This window comes from Akebia trifoliata, chromosome 2, assembly GCF_017979445.1.
Source record: "Akebia trifoliata isolate Shusen 1 chromosome 2, ASM1797944v1, whole genome shotgun sequence".
In the NCBI taxonomy this organism is placed as follows: Eukaryota; Viridiplantae; Streptophyta; class Magnoliopsida; order Ranunculales; family Lardizabalaceae; genus Akebia; species Akebia trifoliata.
This window is the reverse complement of record NC_141376.1, coordinates 14417114-14438284: the sequence shown is the minus strand read 5'-3', so window position 1 is coordinate 14438284 and position 21171 is coordinate 14417114. Positions and strand designations below refer to the sequence as shown.

Sequence of the window (21171 nt, the reverse complement as noted above, 5' to 3'; positions counted from 1 at the left end):
AATAGTGAATCCAACTTTGTTGCTTCAGTGTTGATCCCCATGATGAGTTTTGGAGACAATCCCAGATCTCAGATTACTGAGAGTAAAACTTGATGGTATCAATTTCCTAGACTGCTAGCGGTCCGTTAAGATGTATATCTGTGGACGAGGGAAATTAGGGTATCTCATTGGTTGTATGGTGAAGCTTGAGGAGGCCACCATCGAGAACAGGATAATATGTTCATAATGTCATGGCTCTTGAATTCCATGTAAACACAACTCAGTAGGAACTATTTGTTTCTAGATACAACTAATCAAGTCTGGGAAAAGGTCACCAAAACATATTCTCAAAAGAAAATTGTGACTCGTGTGTATCAGCTTCACTAGGAGGTGAGCAATTTTAACCAGGGGGAGAAAAGCTTGGCCACGTATTATTCCACTTTTCAAGCCCTATGGGAAGAGTTGGATCATTATCGGGTGAATAAATGAAGGAACAATGAGGATGTTGAGGAGTTCTACAAATTAATCAACTAGAACCAAGTCTTCCAATTTTTTATTGGGTTGCACCCGACTTATTAGTTTGTTCGGATTCAAATATTGGGCCGTGATTTCATTCATCTTATTGCAGATGTATATTCTCTAGTGCAGAGTGAGGAGAGCTGAAGGTATATGATGCACCCTCTCTGAACCACCTCCCACAACTCTTCTCTACTCTCGTCTGGTAAAGATAATAAGGGAGGAGCTAAGCAGAGTGGGAAAGGGGGTGATGATAAGGATAATCTTCGTTGTGAACATTGTTGTAAAACTCGACACACCAGGGATACGTGTTGGGATCTGATTGATAGGCCAACTAAGTTCAATAAAGGAAAAGCACAACAACCTCAACTCAAACCTAACGTCCATGTTGTCGTCCAAGACCAACCACAACCTTGTTCCACTAGTTCCAATTCTTCTACTAAGTTATCCACAACCCGAAAAGAAATATAGCGTCTAAGAAACCTCCTTACAAGGATCAATGGACAGACAAGTTTGATTTCTTTCGCCCAATCAAGTATACATACCTCTGCACACAGTACTAGTTTCCTTTCTTCTTGTCCATCTTGGACCGTGACTCTAGAACCTCAGAGGCTCAAACCACATGACTAGTACGTCTTCATTGTTTAATTCCTACAAGTTATCATCCAATAGAAAGTAAAAATAGCAAATAATTCCCTTTCTCGGGAAAAGAGGACAACAAAATTGATGAATCTTTGTTTTTTTCTCACATGTACTTAACACTCCAAACATGTCAATTAATCTTCTCTCAATGAGTAGCCTCACTAAATCATTCAATTATTCAATCAAATTCTTACTTGATCGTTGTGCTTTTCAGGACTTGATTTAGAGGAATATGACTAGTTGGAAGAATGGTGAATGATTTCTATATTCTGGATTCATCTTCAACACATTCAACAGCTTTTCAGTCAGTTAGTCAGAGTAATTGTCCAAGTCATAGTAGTTGTCTTAATCTGTCCTATCAACATATCTTTTGGTGACACATTCGCCTTGGTCATTTATCTTTCCAATCTTTAAAAGTTTTGTTTCCTTCATTATTTAAGTCGGTGTCTATTTCTAATCTTCAATGTGAAGTTTATCAATTAGCCAAGCATTGTAGAATTTCTTTTTATACAAGTAATAAAAGATCTCCTTCAATTTTTAGGATTGTTCACACTAATGTATTGGGGGGGGCAGCTTCTGTTATAGCTGATGGGAAATACTGATACTTTATTTTTATTTTTTTGTAAATGACTAGAGCAGATACACTTAGACCTGATGTCCTGCGTACAGCTACGTATCTTATCAATCGTATGCCATCCAAAGTCCTCAATTTTTAGTCTCCGCTTCAATTCTTAGTTCTAGGTCATTCTTTAGTTCATTTACCTCTTCGCGGTTTTAGTTGTCTTTGTTTCATCCATATTCTTTGGTCCAAATCGTACCAAGTGACATGCTAAGGCTATTCGAGGTGTCTTCTTGGGATATTCATTGACTCAGAAAAGATACCAATGTTTGGATCCATCCTCTGAAAAATGTCATCAAAGACATCACATTCTTTGAGTATACAATATTCTTTCGTTCGACTGTCTTTCTTCGAGAAGAGATGATGAGTACAGAAGAATGAAAGAATCATAATTCTCTACCTTCTTTGCCAATTGTAACCCCTCAACTAACTGACATATATAATCCTTCATCGTCAATGCCTTTGTCAGGCGATTCAATAAAAAAAGAAAGAGTTGCAAGTTTATTCCTATCGTCATAAGACAATCCAAGAAGAAACTATTGTTGATCACACCAACCAGTTGGTCTCCCAACACCAAGTAATAGTTTTTTTGTTGTTCCTATTGATTCTTTTAATCTTGATATTCTTATTGCCAAACGTAAGGGAACTTGCTCATGCATTGTACATAATATTCTTCATCATCTCCTATATATGAAGCCTTTATGTTGTCTATTTTTTTTGTTCATATTACTCACAATGTTATAGAAGCCTTGAGAACTCTTGAATAGAAGAAAACAATACAAGAAGAAATGGATGCTCTTTTAAAGAATAATACATAAGAGACGGTAGATTTGTCAAAAAGGAAAAAAAATAATAGGTTGCAAGTGGGTGTTTACTACAAAGCGTAGAGAGGATGTTACAGTGGAAAGGTACAAGGCAAGACTCTTAACAAAAGGGTATACTTAGACCCAAGGGATCGAATATAGAAAAACGTTTGCACCTATAGCCAATGTGAACACTATTAGGATATTGGCAACCCCAGCTGCTAATTTATCTTGGCCTTTACATCAATTAGATGTGAAGAATGTCTTCCTAAATGGCGAACTAAAAGAAGTGTACCTGAATCCTCCTCCAGATTTTCAAACTTAAGAAAGAGAAAGAAGGTGTGTAAATTGAAAAAATTCATTTATGGGTTGAAACAACCTCCCTGGAACTAAATCAAAAGATTCAGCAAAGTAGTAAAGCAAGTTGGGCATACTCAAAGTCATACTAATCATACTTTCTTTGTGAAAACAGAAAAGGATTTCATCACAATCCTCTTTGTATATGTTAATGACATTGTGACTATAAGAACCTACTCGCACAAAATACAAAGATTGAAGAAATTCTTATCTTCTAACTTTAAAATTAAGGGATTAGGAGATCTTAAATACTTTCTTGGCATTGAGGTAGCTCGATCTAAGAAAGGTATACTTATTTCCCAACATAAGTATGTGTTGGACTTACTTTGTGATACTAGAAAACTTGGCGCCAAACTTGCCAATAGTCCGATGAATGCTAATCAAAAGCTTGATGACACAATTTATTTCTCTTGTGGTCGAAGTCGACATACTCGGGAAACTTGTTGGGATTTTCATCGTCGATCAGCTCATTTTTCTAGTGATAAGCAGGGGTCATCCAGAAGACCTTCTGGGTCAAATAGGAGACTCTTGCTGCTCGTGTTGCTAGTCAGGATGCTTCCTCTATCAAGCATTCTTCCTCAAGGCAACTCAGTACCATTTCCAATATGGATATCAAAAAGCTTCATCAAGTCATTGCTCAATTGGATACTTCCACGTCCACTTTGGCATTTTCTCAGACAGTACATGGTTCAGCTATAATGTGTCTTCTTTTATTTGTGGTCCATGGTGCATCAGATCATATGAATGCTTTTTGTTTTTTCACCTATACTATATGTTCTGGTAAAGATAAGGTTAGAGCTGCAGATGGCACCTTTTCCTCTGTTTAGAGGAAGGGCACAATTACTATCACTACATCCTTACCTTTATCATTTGTCCTCCATGTCCCAAAGTTTATGAATAACCTTCTTCCTATTAGTCACCTAACAAAAAATTTGAATTGCAGTGTTGCCTTTTTCCTACCCATTGTGTTTTTCAAGAATTGGTGATGAGAAAGATGATTGGAAGTGACCATGAGGATTGTGGGTTGTATCTACTGGATAGTCGGCCTACACCATATTCTATTGCACATTAACCTAGTTCTAGAATCAATAAGATCCGTTAATGTGATAGCATAATAACCTAGATCATTTACCTTTCTTCATTTTAAAGGATTTGTTTCCTGAATTTATTTTGTTCCGCCTTTTGAGTAAAATTATGAAAGATGTGTACTTGCAAAACAATGTCAAGTTTCTTTCCCAGTCAATAATAAGAAAAGTACACTTCCTTCACAACGTGTTCATTCTAATGTTTGGAGACCTAACCCTACAACTTCTTTGTTTGGTTTTCGTTATTTTTGTGGTGTTTGTGGACGATTTTTATCGTTATACTTGGATATATGTCATGAAATCTAAGGGTGGAGTGTTTTCTATCTTACAATTCCTTTCCATAAAATGGTGTGTAACCATTTGGAAACTATATTGAAAATCTTGCGCTCTGACAAAAGAGGGTGGGGGGTGTACATGGACTGTGGGCTAGGTTCTTATTTTGCAAAACATGGATTTCTTCATCAAACATCTTGTACTGATACACCTCAACAAAATGGGGTGGCAGGAAAAAAAATCGCCATTTCTTAGAGGTTGCTTGTGCACTTCTTATTGGTACAGGAGTTCCAAAACATTTTTGGTTAGATCGATGCTCATTGCTTCCTATCTTGTTAATTGTACTCCTTCCAAAGTCACTGGATCGAAATCTCCTATATCTGTCCTATTTTCATCTTCTCCTTTTTTATCTCTTCCTCCAAAGATCTTTGGTTGTGTTTGCTATGTCCACTCCAATCACAAAAAGGAAAATCTTGACCCTAAGGATCTCCATTGTGTTTTCCTTGGCTGGCACCCCTCTACCCAAAAGGTGTATCGATGCTATCATCCCCTAACTTCTTGTTGTTTTATTTCCATGGAAGCCACTTCTTTTAGAGCATACCTTTCTTTTTGTTGATTGAACTTCTATTAGGGGGAGTTTAGTGCTATTACCAAGAGTCCGATACCTATTCAGGGGGAGGGTCTGGTATTTATTCAAGGTAAGAGTCCGTCACCTATGCCATTTGACACTATGAACAAATAACAAATAGAAATGTAACCAACGTTTATTGGAAAAAAGCAACCCCAAAAATTTGAGACCAAAAGTGGTTAGCAGTGACCATTGAATAAGTCCCTTCAACTTGAATTGGGTTAAAAGCACTCTACAACAGGAATCCTAGCAAGAATCACAAACAAAGACTTATGTCTGATGATTCCCTAAGTAGAAAAAATGCATTGTTCGATCTTATTGCCAAGAAGTCTCCCTCGATCCAAGTAAATCAGTTCCCTCTTACTCTTATGGTGATATGTCTGCAGATCCCCCTGCTATTACTCCAGTACATATTGATGTGCCTGTTACAATTCATAAGGGTGTTAGGAGTTGCACAACTAAACATCCTATTTCTCAATTTGTCTCTTATCAATTGCTATCTCCATCCTATAGGGCCTTTGCCACTTTTTTGTCCTTCGTTTTATCCCTTCTAATATTTCAGATGCACTTAGTCAACCACAGTAGCAACTAGCCATGTTGGATAAAATGAAAGCACTGAAAAAAATGGTATGTGTGATATTGTGCCTTCCCCAAAGGAAAGCGACCAGTAGGGTGCAAAACGGTATATGCTATGAAGTACAAGGTTGATGGAGAAATAAAGAGGTATGAGGCTCGGCTAGTTGCAAAGGGGTTCATTCAAAATTTTGGAATTGGCTATTAGGAGACATTTTCCCCAATCGCAAAATTAACTCAACTCGTGTTCTCTATTCTCTAGTAATAAATCTGTTATGACCTTTACATCAGTTGGATGCAAAGAATGCTTTCCTCCGTGGTGATCTAGAGGAAGCAGTGTATGACTGCACCTCCTAGGTTTAGTCTTACTAGAGGAAAAGATCTCGTTGAAGAAAGTTTTGTATGAGCTTAAGAAGTCACTTAGAGCCTGGTTTGAGAGATTCAACGCTACAGTCAGAAAAACAATGTTTCTTACATACGGGCAAAGCCAGGATTTTGTCTTCGTGGAAGCAACCAAGGCCATCACAAATTTAAAAAATTCTTGTGAGGGCAAGAGCGGTAGTTTTTTTTCCAGCCGTTGTTAGCAGTTGCAGTAGTATATAAAACCCTACAACTTCTAAAATTCTTGTGGGGGCAAATGCCCCCACATCTGCCCCTGCTTACAGAGTTAGGCTAATCACACTCTGTTTATCAAAAGAAGTCAAAGTCGTACTATTGTGGTAGATGACTTTGTGGTAACACATAATGACCAATATGAGGTTTGAAAACTAAAGAAGTACTTGGGAACATAGTTTGAGATTAAGGATCTGGGACCCTTCAAATACTTCCTGGGAATTGAGCTTTGCTAGGTCAAAGCAGGGAGTGTTAATCTCACAAAGAAAGTATGTTCTTGACTTTCTACGTGAGACTGGTAACTTGGGGGGTGGGGGGTACTTATTGATACACCTATTGAACCTCATCATCAACAACTATATCGATGGAGATCTAGTTACTGATGCATGCCAATTCCATAGACTAGTTGGGCAATACATTTACCTCTATTTGACTTGCCCAGATATTGCCTATGCAGTTAGCATTGTCGGTCAACTCATGCATGCTCCTCGTTCTCCCCACGTTGAGACATTTCAAAGGCTTCTTCGTTACCTCAAGGGGTCACCCAGAGAAGGACTAATGCTAATTGGGTAAGATCTGTTATATGCAGACGACCCACATCTGGTTAGTGTTCCTTTGTTGGAGATAACCTAGTTTCATGGCATAGTAAGAGGCAATCTATTGTCACTCGTTCTAGTATTGACGCAGAATTTAAGTCTATGGCACATGGGGGGTGTGAATTGTTGTGGCTAAAAACTATGCTAAGTGAACCAGGCACCCTATTCAAGGACCTATGAGTTTATACTGTGACCACAAGGCAGCCATAAGTATCGCTCATAATCCAGCTCAATGTGACAAGACAAAGAACATTGAAGTGGGTCGCCATTTCATCAAAGAGAAACTTCATCTTGGCCTAATAAGTACACCTTACGTCAATTCACTGGACCAGATGGCAGATGTGCCCAAAAAGGTGTAAATAAGATTTGTCTGCAAAAGGTCTTGTCCAAGTTGGGTATGATTGATATTTCCGCTCTAGCTTGAAGGGGGGGTGTTTCAAGGGCTCATTTGTAATTTTCCAATTCTAGATGGACCTTGATGTAATTATATTAAAGTGTTCTTAATAGAAATATATTTGGTGAAATCGATTAGAGCATTCTAACAAGTTGTCATCGATTTCACCCTTTCTCCATCTCGACTCTTCTCTTCTCTTCTCTCATCTCCTCGTCTCATTCTTGATCTTATCTTCTTATTTTATTTTTCTTCTAGCTATAACCCTAGTTGATAACAGTGTCAATGTGTGGAACTCAAAGGGACAAACCAAAGCCCTATGGTTTTGCTCATGGTTCAAAATCTCGTTTCGATTCGTTGTTTTGATTTTTTCAAAAACCAAAACAAGACCAAAACATTGTATATTAAAATTTAAGTATAGAGTCTGTCAAATATTTCGCAAAACACCATTTATGCAATCAATATGACCAGGTCTTACAATAAAAGACCAAGGTGAAGGGCTTGCCATCAGGTTGAACAGAGGGTTTTGTTCCATTTTTTCAGGGAAAAAAATTGCAGGAGGAGGAAGAACTGAAGAACTCACCGAAATCTTGGACAACATCGCCGAAATTGTCTAGATCTATGGCAAATCACCAAAATATTCATTTTTTCTTCTGGATCTATGCCGGAAACACAAAAATCTGCTATTTGTCTCCCGGATCTGGTTCGAAATCTTTCAATATCTTATTTTCCTCCTTGTTTCATCTTGGAAAATCGAAAAACCGAAACGTTTCGGCCAAAACATACCGAAACGAAACAATATTTTGAACCATGGTTTCACTTGAATCACACGTATAGTTATAAACTCATGGAGTGATTGAATTTTGAGGCTCTAATTTCATGTAGAAATGATAAATGAATAAACAAGGACAGAAAGGAAGAAAAAAAAGGTGGGGGATGGGGGGGGGGGGGGGGGGGAGCGTATCTGCCTCTAACCCTACATTTATAACATAAATGCCCATAACAGGCTGCAATAACAAATAAACCAATAATACTACTAATATTAATATATGCAATACGCATGATAACCCAAGTATAAAAAAAAACTATATATGGAGTACCTATATTGTTATATCCTTTTAAAGAATGGTTGATTAATCTATCACCAGATCAAACATTGCTTATGTTGTCAACGGAGTCAATCAGTTTATGCCCTCATAGAGCAGTGACCTTGACACCATCCTCGTACACTCTATTACTTGAAATCTCTTGAATGAGATACTATGTTCTCCCGGTATGGTCAATTGACATTTGGGCTTAGAGATGTACACTGGGAAGGTTTTTCTATAGAGTCAAGGTCTAGTTCCAGTTTTACACCATTGTTGGAGCTTGGAGGTATCTTTGTCCCCTAAAAGAGAAGTAATATATCAAAGCTACAATAAGTCCAAAATCCTTCTCATGGGACATTAGAGCTGTTAGCGATTTGATCCCTTTTGTTGGAATCAAGTTTCAAGGACCACCATCTATGAAACTTTTCGATGAAAATCTGGTGGTCATCCACTTCACCTCAATTCCAGTGCATCATGACAATGGAGCATCAATTCCAGTGTATCATGAGAGGATGAGGCATCAATATTCCGGTGTTTCATGATTCATGAGTGGATGAAAGCACATCAAATTTGACAGCAATTTTATTGCAAGAAAGTACATTGAGATTCCTTTCTATTAATTCTTTTGGTACGGTGGACCTGTTGGCTGATATATTTGTAAGATAGTTCTAGTATCTAGGTAACTAACCCTACCACACAATAAGGGGGGAAAATGCACTAGATGAGAAAATGGCATCCAGACTTCAAATAAAGTTGAACTCAATGGCAGTTCAAAATAATGAGAATTTGTATATCACGAAGAAAAAAAATATGGTGTCAAATATAGTCAGCTCAAAATCCCCATAGTATACAAATGAACCAGGGCTAATCTATTTCCAAAACCACAAAATTCAATGTGTAAACATAAGTTGCGAAGAGAAACTATAATCAATAAGATACAATGTTAAACATATTCTTAAATAATATATATATTTAAATTGTAGAGGTTATAATGAAGGAATGCCTAAAAATGATGGTAAAATCAAATATGGAACATATCATAAGGTTTGAATTCTAACTCAAAAGGCTCAGATCCTCCTGTTACTCACCCTCATGCCAGATGCATAATCTTCAGCTGCCCTAAGGAGTTCCACAAGTTGTACAGCAGCATCGAGTGCATCTGGTGCCCATGATGGTGGTGCTTCCAGGAGTCCAAGCAGAAGTCTCTGTGTGGCACTTGGAGTAGCAATTGCATAATACCTGACTCAGAAGAAGAAAAAAATCTCAGAGAAATATGCTGAGGAAAACTACGAAAAACAGTGAGAAATTTGAATATTTACCGATGAAATAAACGGGCATATGGTTCAAGAGCTGGCAACCCAGCGACAAGGTGCTCATCTAAAGCTGTTGTAGGAGGAGGAAGCAAAAGTGCAGGAACGGCAGCTGCTGTTAAAGTTGCAGTCTCATAGCGTGCAACTTCCTCATCGCATACACTCAGTATAACACCAGCTCCATTCGCAACAGCCCACCTTGGAGTTGATGGCATAAGCTGAGGATGCTTTCCAGATCCACGGCCACATGCTAACAAGCAAAAAAAAAAAAAGTTTTGCTCGTGAGACTCAATTTTCAATATAGATAACCTTAGTTGTTTGCAGTTAAAGTTCAGAACATAGTGAATCTGTAATTATGTAGAAAATTTTAGTAAGCTTATGCCTGCTTAATCAGATAGAGAAGCTCAGCTCTAAATAACCACATGGCATCAGCAGGGATCCTGAAAAGTATTATTTATAGTTTGGTCCTCTCTCTTAACCATCAGTTTACTTTTGACATCAAACTTATAGAATTAATGCAACTGGCATACATATAACAGCACCTCAAACACCTGATATAAGAACAAGAAATTTTAAAATTATTCTTTATGTGCTTGTTCAAGGTATATTAAATCAGATGCTCTGGGTAACCCAATCAATGGAACTAACAAAACAAACAAAAAAAAAGACATGGATACAATTGGGGGTCACAAAACAAAATGTCAGCACATCCATTACAACACCCAACTCTGGTAGCAAATAGGGCACAAAATAGACTTGACCCAAAATCCAAGTAATCCGAAACCTGAATTTAGCAGGTTTGGATCCTTGGAGTAGTTCCAAATAAAAAATGGGTCGAATATGGTTTAATGGCCCTTAAACTAACTCAAATCCGGGTCAAATACTGATCCATCCCTAGATCCGTCCGTATCCGAATATTGCTTTGAAAACTATATTTTTAAGTTTTTCAAAATATCCTTTTCCATTACATGGATTCTTATAAAATTAAAAGAGTATAATGATAAACTAGAATACTACTATAAGCTTGCAAAGAAGTAAAATAGGTTTAAAAAAAAGGGAAATGTTCCAAAATTACCCGATCCGAGCTGGATCTGGATCAAGATTTGAATGAGTATAAACAAATTCAGATCAGAATATGGATATACTTGGATCAGTCCCAGGTCCGAACTATTTTATACCCTAGTAGCAAACAATTCATACTCACTACATAGATGCAACTTTCGTAGGAATCTTTTTGATAGGTATAACGTTTTAGAAAAATGAAAGGAAGTCAGGTGGTCGAGCAGACCTGCTAATAGAAAAAGGGGAAGAGAATAAACGAAAAGAAAAAAGAATAAACATCAAAATCCCCACCTTACTCTCTTTTCATAACATCTCCCATCTAAACATTTAGTCTTCGAAAAAGACATCCTCAAACTCCTTGGATACTTGACACCAAATGAACATGAACCTAAAATGCTAATGATAATCTATTGTAGAATGTGTTCCTTCACTAGAAGATACACGAACGGGACAACTTAAATGGAAGAGAGGTACCCAGATTTAAAAAAATTGGTTAGACCCCCATCATTGTCAAGCTTGGATAATGGATTTTCCAAAATTTATTTGAAGATGGCACCGATGTAAGTCAATGCCATCTGGGAAATCAACACCAAAAGTATGATGGGTTTCTTACAGAAATGAGCGTGTGAATTTGAAAACTTGATACCCGGTATCTCATGCAAGATCGATAAGGAGAAAACTACTGCCATGCAAGTTCAAGCATTAAGGATTACAGCTCAGAAGGTTGGATTTTGCCATTATGTCAAGAAGATCAAAAGATTTACTTTTCTATTCTTTTAATGGCAACTCGGCAGGGTTCTTTGATGGTTCTAGAGGCCTAGGTAAGGATAATCCCCTATCTTTTATTAATTGTCATCATGGAGGCTCTTGGTTGGCTTACTATAGGGGAGGGGTGAAAAGGAGGGTTTGTAGTTACTCTGCTTGGGAGGACAAACCAATTATGGCCCACCTTTAAATTGTGAATGTGATATATTTTCGTACTCAACTTGTCATTTACAAACATAGTATCTAGGGGGGGCATTGATATGTTCTGAATACATGTCAGGCCTGCATTATTAATTTTCTAAAAGATATGTTTATGGGGTTGGGAGTAAGGTGATGTTGATTAAGTGTACTATACCGTTCCTTCCAACTTATTTTCTATCTGATTTATAATTTTATATATGCAAACCCATTGAAAAGTTAGAAAGAAACTTTTTATGGAATGGCATGGATGACTCCATTAAATACATTTATTAGATTGGGAAAGGGTTTTTAAGGCCATGGAAGTTGGAGGTCATTGCATAAGACCTTTAAATGACATTGACAATGCTCTTTTGAGGAAATGGAATTGAAGATTTGGAAAGACATTGGAAGAGAATAATTGAAAGTAGGTGTAGTAGCATAAATAATGGATGTGACAGCAATGAAGTTTTGTTTCCCTATGAGTGGAGACTAGGCACACCTAAAGTTCTCTCTTTTATTGTAATGACCTTGATAATGTATTGAGAATCCCGAGGAAGAATCATAAATATTTATGCAATGTAAATGGTGAAATTTATAGAAAGACATTACTTTTAAAATCTGACTTCACCAAAGGGTTCAGAATATCCGAGGAACACAACTTGGACTATAATCATGCCTAAATCCGAATTCAGATTATTAAGATATGGAAGTCTCGGTTTATGTGCCAAAATGGCCAATGGAAAAATGAGATTTTACAAGAATGAACTTTTGGAAAATCCAATTGTACCATTAGGTCCATATCGAAAAGTTCTAAGGAATTGAATATTAGAACGCTTGAATTGGAGGTCGTATGACCAACATATTAAGCCTTTTATGTTGTCAGCCCAAGCGAGTATTTTAATAAAAACTAATATAAATAGAAATGAAAGAATCTCATTTCATTAGTTCTATACCCCCAAGGAGCTTTAGAGGAAGAAACCCATTTTTCTCCAAATCTTCAAGCTTGGCATTGATCTACTTGGAGGAGGAATCCGACTCCGACTTAGAAGAAGAAAAGCTTCAACTCTTCGAGCTCGTCGTCTAGTACCCACTATTTGTAGAGTTTGCTTGGGATCGACTCCGATTTTCTCCCTTTTCTTTATTGGGAACCATTGAGGATCATAGGTCGAGGATTTAGCATCGAGAAGCTTAATCGAGCCTAATAGATCATACACCAAAGAGGTAGGAAGCTTTCGATTTCTCTCTATGGTTATGTATTTTGAGAAAATGCTTTAAAACTATTCAAATATATGCAAATATGATTATTTTGCAAATCACGCATGTATGTGTAGGGATTTGGATGGATTTTGATGTTTAAAATATGTTAGAATGAATTTGTGGAAGATTTTAGAATGGAAATCAAGTTTTGGGAAAAGGGTTTTCCGCGTGTTCAACTAATTGAAGATGTTCCTCGGCTAGCAGAAGCTCCCTTCGGTTGTTTTTCCAAAGAACGTGCAAAATGACAATGTGTTCCTCGGCTAACCGAATGAACCCTTGGCTAATTGAAGAATAACAACATTTTGAAAAAATGGTTTTTGGCTATTAAAACTTCAAAATTCTCTTTGAAAATGTTTTAAATTGTACATGTAACTATGATTTATCAAGAAATAACTTGTAGAGGTCCTTTTATTTGGTTCTTAGAAGGTGGGGATTGAGGATTCATAATAAAGATTGCAACGGAAATAGAGTTTCCAATGTAATGTGCGGTACGTGAGTGACCATGAGTTATATATACCTGTGTAGGTGCAAGGGATGTATTCATGTTGGCGCGAGGGATGTTGTTTATACTCGTGTTGGCACAAGGGATGCTATTTATACTCGTGTTTGTGTGAGGGATGTTATTTATACTCGTGTTGGCGTGAGGGATGCTATTTATACTCGTGTTGGCGCAAGGGATGCTATTTATACTGGTTGATAAGGAAAATAGGTGATAAAAAACAAAGGTTTTATGATTTGAAAAGAATGACAAAAGGGATTTTCAATTATTTATATCAATATATGTAAATGTGATCTAGCAAAAAGTTTGGGAAAGCCTGTAAGGATTAGCTTGTTGATCTACAGTCACAAGCTAGTCTAGGATAGCAGTTGAGGCACTCTACAGGTGAAAATACCGAAATGTTTCGTAAGAAACATTACGAAACGATACGAGATTTTAAACCATGGTTACAAGAAAATATGTAAATGATGAAAATAATAAGAAAGAGATAACCTCTGAGGTTTAACTTGTTGACTGATCCTCTGAGTAATACCTGTGAGATCGACACAATTATTTGACAACGGCGCTAAAAGTATTATTGGTGTGGGCATCAATACGATTCTCTAAACTTGAGATTAAGAAAAAAAGTAGAGTCAAGGATAAAGACAATTGAAAAAATAAAAATAAAAAGAAGAAATCATCATTATTACCATCACAGTGAAGCTTTATCCTAAATATCTAGGTTGGTTGAACAAATCTTGTTCCTCTGTTTGATTCTATCTAAAGCAATGCCTTAGGTTGATTCTTGTGTCTTCGTACATATTCTAACTAGTTCAATCCATGACCTTTTCAATCTTCCTCTCCCCATTTTAGACCTTTCAACCGCCAGGTTCCTTCTAACATGTGATCAATCTCTATTGCACATACCAAACCAACTCAATTGACTTTCTTTGAGTTTATCACCTACTAAGGCCACTTCTTCATTTTCATGCTATACGAACAATCATAGTATTAAATTTCAACATATTTCCATGAAATAAACAAAAATATTTCCATTTCCATGAGGCTCAACACGAAATTTAACCAATCGTTTCTTCTTGTATATATTTTGTGAATGTCACCATTCATTTCGCAAAATATTTTGGTAAATAATAAATTTTGATTGAAATTATCAAATTTCAAGTATAAAAAAGAATAGACTGAAATAACTCATTAAATACTGAAACTCAACTACAATATTTATATTTTTTTGAAAAAAAAAATTCTAAAAATGTTGATAAAATTTATAAAAAATAACAAAAATGTGAATTACTTTTAGAAAGAATTTGTAAATTACATATAATAATCATCCATTAGTAGAAAGTGCAACCAGCCTGGGATAAAAACCCCACCTTCATATTTAAATCTATCAAAAATAAAAATAAAAAAATTTGATAACTAAAAAATAATAATAATAATAATATTTCATGAGAAGAAATGAATTATGATTAGTAAGGTAACTATATATCATCTTATTTTATGTATTTCACGCATATTAGAAAGTTCATATGATAACACCAATAAAATTATCCAATTAGTCGTGTATATTAGTAATCTATTTATACATACTTAAAACATAGAAAATATATAATAAAATGTGAATTTAGTACTCAGTATGTTTATTTGAGGAAGTGTTCTACATATATATAACACAACGGTGGACCCCACTTTGCTAAGGTTTTGTGGGGTATAAACGCCTCACTCAACTACAGTGGTGCGTGGTCCACACTACCCCACTTTATTGCCTTACCTCTTCACCCCTTCAACTTTATTGTTTTTCCTCTCCTCCCCCCTTTTTTTAATAATATCCCTCTAATTTTAGCATTTTTCCTCTTTTACCCCCTTTTTCAATAGTACCCCTAACTTTATTATCTTTATTCTTTTACCTCTTTAACCCCAAAGAGGATTCTCATACCGTAGGCACGGGCAAACTCTAGTATGTATAATGTAACATTATGTTTTTAGGAATATAGTTGACTCTAGTATATATACTGAAACATTATTTTTTAAGGAGTATAGTAGTTTTTTATTGTCGGGCTCTCAGAATCCTGCACCGCATATAGCAAAACTCTATTGATCTTCTTGTTCACACTCCACATAGTTGTTTTTTATACTTTGACAACTCATTAGTGTATTTCCATGTTTATTTTATCATTTCCTGCGGTTTCAATGAGCTTTCCTCGATAATTTCATCATTTCAAAACATTTCCATGAAAAACATATGAATTCTCACTGATCAAAATCTCTCTCTGAAATATTGCATTTTCATTTGACCTAAATCGACACCGAATCTGAAATTTAATACCTGCGAACCATGTATTGTTATCATTTTAATTATAGTTTTGTTATGGATAAATAGAAGGGTTTGAATTGCTTCTGGGCAACTAAATATAAATGACAATGTAGGGAGGGTTTAAGACTGAAACCTGTGCACACGATCATGCACAAAAACATGAGGTTGTCTTTTACCGCAAATCACAGAAACTCAATAACAAGGGTTTATTCAGTGGATGAATTGAAGAAATAAAATTATGAGAATGTAAAGTTATTAAAAAAATAGTTCACAAACCATCAAAGGTTGACACACAGAAACTCAATAACAAGGGTTTATTCAGAGGATGAATTGAAGAAATAAAATTATGAGAATGTACTCAAAGTTATTAAAAAAATAGTTCACAAACCATCAAAGGTTGACAGCTGAAAATTTCGCTTTGTGCATGCCAAGAACATTTAATTATACTGAGAAGACCTCAAAAATAATATATACACTAAAAGTAGAACTGAGGTGTGAAACTTAGAAGTATAACCAAAAATAAATAAATGTAAAACATTATTTATAATGGAAGAGATCTTTACTAACCAGCAGTGGGTGGCTTGAGCTCTCCAGCAGCCGCATATTTCCCCATGACGCCACCACACCTGTTAAAGCATAAAAAGTTCGATAGGTTGATGAATAATAAGAACATAACCGTGGAAATTTCATTAGTACTTCATGATCGAAAAATTACACATCAAAAACATCTATATGACAAATCTTTGTTTACTATTAAGCAGAAAGAAATATCTCAGGAATACTTTAGACAACAATTTTCTGGGATTTGAGATGATGATGTCCACCAAGGATTAAAATGTCCTATTGGAGGAATGTTTCAGCCAAGGAAAAAAACCGATACTGAATTGGCCAATATATCCCGATACAATCTGATACATTCCTAAAACATTCAATGTTTTGGGGTCAATATTTTGTCTTGATACCTTCCAATATTTTGAACCATGCTGCCTACGTAGCAAGTCCATGTGTTTCCATGTCACAAACTCTAGGAACAAACGTAGCAAAAAATTCCTCAGACATTCCAAACCAACAGGCCCAATCCCTGCTTAAAAAGTTGACCTGTCTTTTTGTCTTCTTAAAGGATCACTAAGGGAGCTTTAGTTTTCTGTGGAGCTTGATTCCAAGTATGATGACATATATTTCTGTTTCTGGTGAGTTTGACACGAAGCACGCAGCTTCTGCTGCAGCAGAAGAGTTAAACTCATTTCAAGCAATCACTACACAATCTGTTTTGTTCTCCGTCTTGGGGAATGAACCTTCAACATTAATTTTTAAACCAACCAATTAGGTGGAATCCATTTGTGGGGAAACCATGATGTGCTTATTTTTGTTTTGTGGGTGGTCTCTCTAGGTCCCTTAGAAGTAAAGGGGTCTCTACCATTCCTATTGAATTGAAATCGTTTCTTTCATCCATTTTGTCCATCTAGCTACCACAATTTCCAGAACATGATCCAATATGGTAGAAAATATCCTTATCATCCTGATTTGGTATTGGGGGTTTAGAAAAACACTAAGACACCATCAGCGGAGCTTACTGGTGTATTGGCTACTCAAAAGATTTACGCAAAAGTGTTCAGGAAATAGGCAATACAAAAGGATGTGTTCAACAAATAACAGAAGTTACAGAAATGGTTAAGAAGGCCTTTTACAATTGATGGGGCAGTGTGGATAGCAAGATGAAATTTTGAAAATTATTTTTGCGATAAGGTAGATACCTAGAAGTGATTGAACAAAATGAAATGTAGCAGTGTATGTAAATAACCAAGATGGTGTACAGGGGTACACAACCGTACCAAGAGGCTTGGGTTTTTGAAATCAGCATAATGATGGGGAGTTCAAAAGAAATTGCAGAACCAAAGAATTAAATTTCAACATATCTCCTCAAAATATACCAACATATTTCCATTTCCATAAGGCTCAACACGAAATTTAATTGACAATTTCTTTGTTATATACATTTCGATAGAGATAACGATTCATTTCAAGAAATATTTAGATGAGTAAATTCCGACCAAAATAATAAATTTCCTGTGTAAAAATGCAAGATTTGGCAGGTGCTAGCTAGCTTAGTTGGTAAGTCTTTGGGTGATGATACTAGACCTGGGTTCAAATCCCGCCAGCACCGAGTTACTGAACTCATTAAAAACAGGCTTACATATCAAACAATCATGCAAGATTTCGGTGAAAATATTTTGATGGACAGCAAAATTCGTCTTAAATGTTCTGTTTTTTTTAGGAAAAAAACATATAATCTAAAATTACTAAGAAATTTATAAAATAATAAAAAGTATAAATTGCTATACGGACTTGCAAATTACACATAATATGCATTCACCAATAAAAATGAACATGATTAGTATACCAACTTATCGTGGCGTATTATAATCATATTAGCATGTTAATAAAAGCACACACAGTCATTGATGTTCCAATTACTTTGATAAATCAATATTTTATTCATAAATATTATAAAAATATAAGAATCCATTAATGTATTACTTGATAATTTGTTCATTTAAGAAAGTGTTAACTTGAAGGTGTATGTGGCTATTGTGATATTAATGTTCTTATCTCTATGTAGAATATTGTGGTTTTTTGTTGTCACTTAAACACTAGGACCAACATGTACCGGTCACTAATCGGGGACCAAATCACTTAAGGTTGTTATGCTACTGATCCTCATTTACACACTCCACATGACTGTCATTGTAGTTTGATCATTTATGAAGGTGCCAAACTTGGTGAGGTGGTAAACTTTGTGCATGGTGTACCACAAACTTAGGATCAAAACCCCACCTTCACATTCAAACCTATGAAAAAAATCCATTATTATCCAAATTTTGTATTAATTTCCACATTGATCAAAATACTTTTCTCCAGGCTGACCAAAAATGGGGGCCAAATTTAATCCCTTAAGCACAGCTAAGGAGTTAACCCAGTTTCATCTGTTACAGATGTCAATCTCAATCCCCCATCCTTATTTCTTCATTGAAATTCAAAATAAGGAATTTCAACCAGGGGGGGGGGGGGGTCATCTTGCAAAAAGAACAAACTCAGTTCCTCAAGTATGGAAACACTTACTCTACCATTGGAGAAGATCTTGATGATGGATTACTTATATCATCACAAAATGATGATAAATAATTGTTGCATCATGTTTAACACATACAAGGAAAAGGTTAAGCATTCTTTTCATTCATTGCAAGTTTTTGGGGACGAGTTCTTTTATCTCTTTGATTAAATATTGCCTTGGTCCTCCCTATGAATATAGGGGAAATATTATGCATTTTGGTCGGACAGGCCATTTAGAACTAAAGAGAAGAGATTTCTAGCATAGTGTCTTACAATCTTTCTTCATATGGAGTATATGGAATGAACCCTAGGACCGAGTTTTTTGAAGACAAAATAAAAGCAATCAGGGAGTTCTGCAAATCTATTGTACCTTTTGATTACTGGACATCTATTTAAGATAATTCAAGGGTGCTAGGGTTCATCCATGCAGGAAATCATCTTTTCTATTGTGGGTCGTTTGTTCTACGGTGTACGTAATTTCGTTAGACCAGGGGTTTCTCGTTTGAAGATTTATTGTTTAGGTGGGATCTAGTGTGTAAAGGGTGATCGATCTTGATTGTGTGTGGCTTTGTTTTTTGTTTTTTGTTTTTTGTTTTTTGTTTTTTGTTTTTTGTTTTGCTTTTTCTGTTCTGTCACCTTTGCTGCTTGTATCTTTTGCTTGAGGACTTCTTGTCCTCTCTTCAATAAATTTCTTTTGGTTATCAAAAAAAAAAAATTGGCATGGAATTGGATTTTCCAAAGCCAATTGTTTTCTCATTGGCCTTTCCAATTTTCTAATTTCTATATCCTTTTCTAATTTCTCTTTTTTGGGGGGAATGCTTTCCTTTTTGTATCCATATTCTGGTGGAATAATATTCTTTGTTACTAAACGTGCCAACTCGGCAAGTTGACAAAGCCAGTGAGTGGTAATACCAGACTGGGGATCAAAATCTGATCTTCACCCTTAGACCTATTTATTAATAATAATCTTTGCTACTAATAACAAAAAAATTATTACCGGGATCATAGACCAATAGACAAAAGAATGCAAACATATCCTACCATATTTGCTACATAGAAAACTAAAAAAGTGGAACTCAACCTACAGAAAATGACACTGAATCCAGCTAATTAGAAGGGGGGGGAGCAAACAAGAAAATCTAGAAATTTCACAGAATTCTTAGTGTCAAAATCTAAGACACATCCGAAAAAGGTAATATGACTGTTTAGAAGAATATAGGGAAGTGATTTCTACATATTTTGACAAGATTTTGTTCTTCTGGATCTCAACATAGACCTTTCAAGTGATTAGGGTCAGGTCATTTACATTATGTTAAATTATAAAAAATGGATAGTTGGGATTTATTTCTTAGTATATGTTCATTTTTAGGACATTTTATCATAAATATCTACAGTTGAGCTATGTGAAGGGAGAATTTTAATGGAATGAAAATCAACCTCTAGGATCATTCTGTGGAGGTTTCTATTGAAAAACTTGCAGTAGCTTTCACACAGATATAAAAATGTGTTGCTCCATGCATTGGAAGGTAAAATTAGGGAGGCATAGGTATATGACGGAGTGTTTCTTATTTTATTTTTTTTCTCTTTTTTTTTTTTCATCTTCATATCTAAAATGGGGAAGCTACTTGATTCGTCAGAACACTTTCAGCTTGTGCACAAACGTGATTACCCTATTAGAGCAAAGATAAAATTGATGAACATGTAGAAATTCAAAAGTTAATTTTGTAAAACATATTTAATAATGCTCAACCATTGGTATTTTGTAGTATTGACTATTAAACACCTTGTAGATGAAGAAAACATACGACTAAAACATTTAACAAACACAATTAAAAATATTATGTTTTTCTACGTGCTTTAAGTAGTATAATCAAATACGAACATTAGTAACTTCCAATCAAAATTCTACAAGAACAATGGGCTCTACTTGATTCAAATGGTTCACAAAAAGCGCCAAACATATCTGATAGCTATTTCTTTTTCAATCTCCCTTATACAAACAAACAAAAAAGTGAGGATCTAGCAAAGATAATTAGAAATACTTACCATCGAAAATAGTCACTTCTGATACCCAGAGGTGCAGCAAGCAATATGTCAGTAATCCAGGGAGACAACGGCCTCAAAGGTTTTCTATCTTGTTGCTGCAATGGTGAATGACAGGCTTCTTTCTCCGCAGAGTTACTTGTGGTAGCATGGCTGCCACTGCTGCTTCTCTCTGCTTCATTGTTCTGGTGCTCAATCTTATAAATTGGTCGATTGTAGTGTGTTAAAACCCGTAAAATTTCCCCACATGCCAGAGCCCATTGTTCAGAATATTCAGTCTACAATAAAAAAAAATATACATATATATATATATATAATTAATGAATGGTCACTAGAAAGAGTAATGATAATCGATGAGCCTAAGCTTGCACATCCCAAACAATGAAGCCAAATCTAGGTATAATATGAGAAAAATTCAACAACATAATATGAGTATAAAAAACTTCATAAGTAGCACAAATAAACTTGTTC

At 35.7% G+C, this 21171-nt stretch overlaps 1 protein-coding gene across 3 annotated transcripts in view; it reads right to left on the bottom strand.

Moving 5' to 3' along the window:
- Positions 1-21171, bottom strand: part of GI (gigantea protein (GI)) — a 39663-nt gene that overhangs the window by 13433 nt on the left and 5059 nt on the right. For 2 of the 3 annotated variants that reach the window (XR_015175350.1, XM_086431738.1), the window contains exons 6-9: positions 20704-20978; positions 16114-16172; positions 9482-9722; positions 9251-9401 (exon numbers count right to left, since the gene is read on the bottom strand). Coding sequence is in view for 2 of the 3 variants with exons in the window: in XM_086431738.1 (XP_086287864.1) it covers positions 9251-9401; positions 9482-9722; positions 16114-16172; positions 20704-20978 (726 nt within the window). In the remaining variant the exon portion in view is untranslated. Of the gene's footprint in view, positions 1-9250; positions 9402-9481; positions 9723-13727; positions 13768-16113; positions 16173-20703; positions 20979-21171 lie in introns of those variants that run through there. The other variant, XM_086431749.1, reaches the window with a different exon arrangement.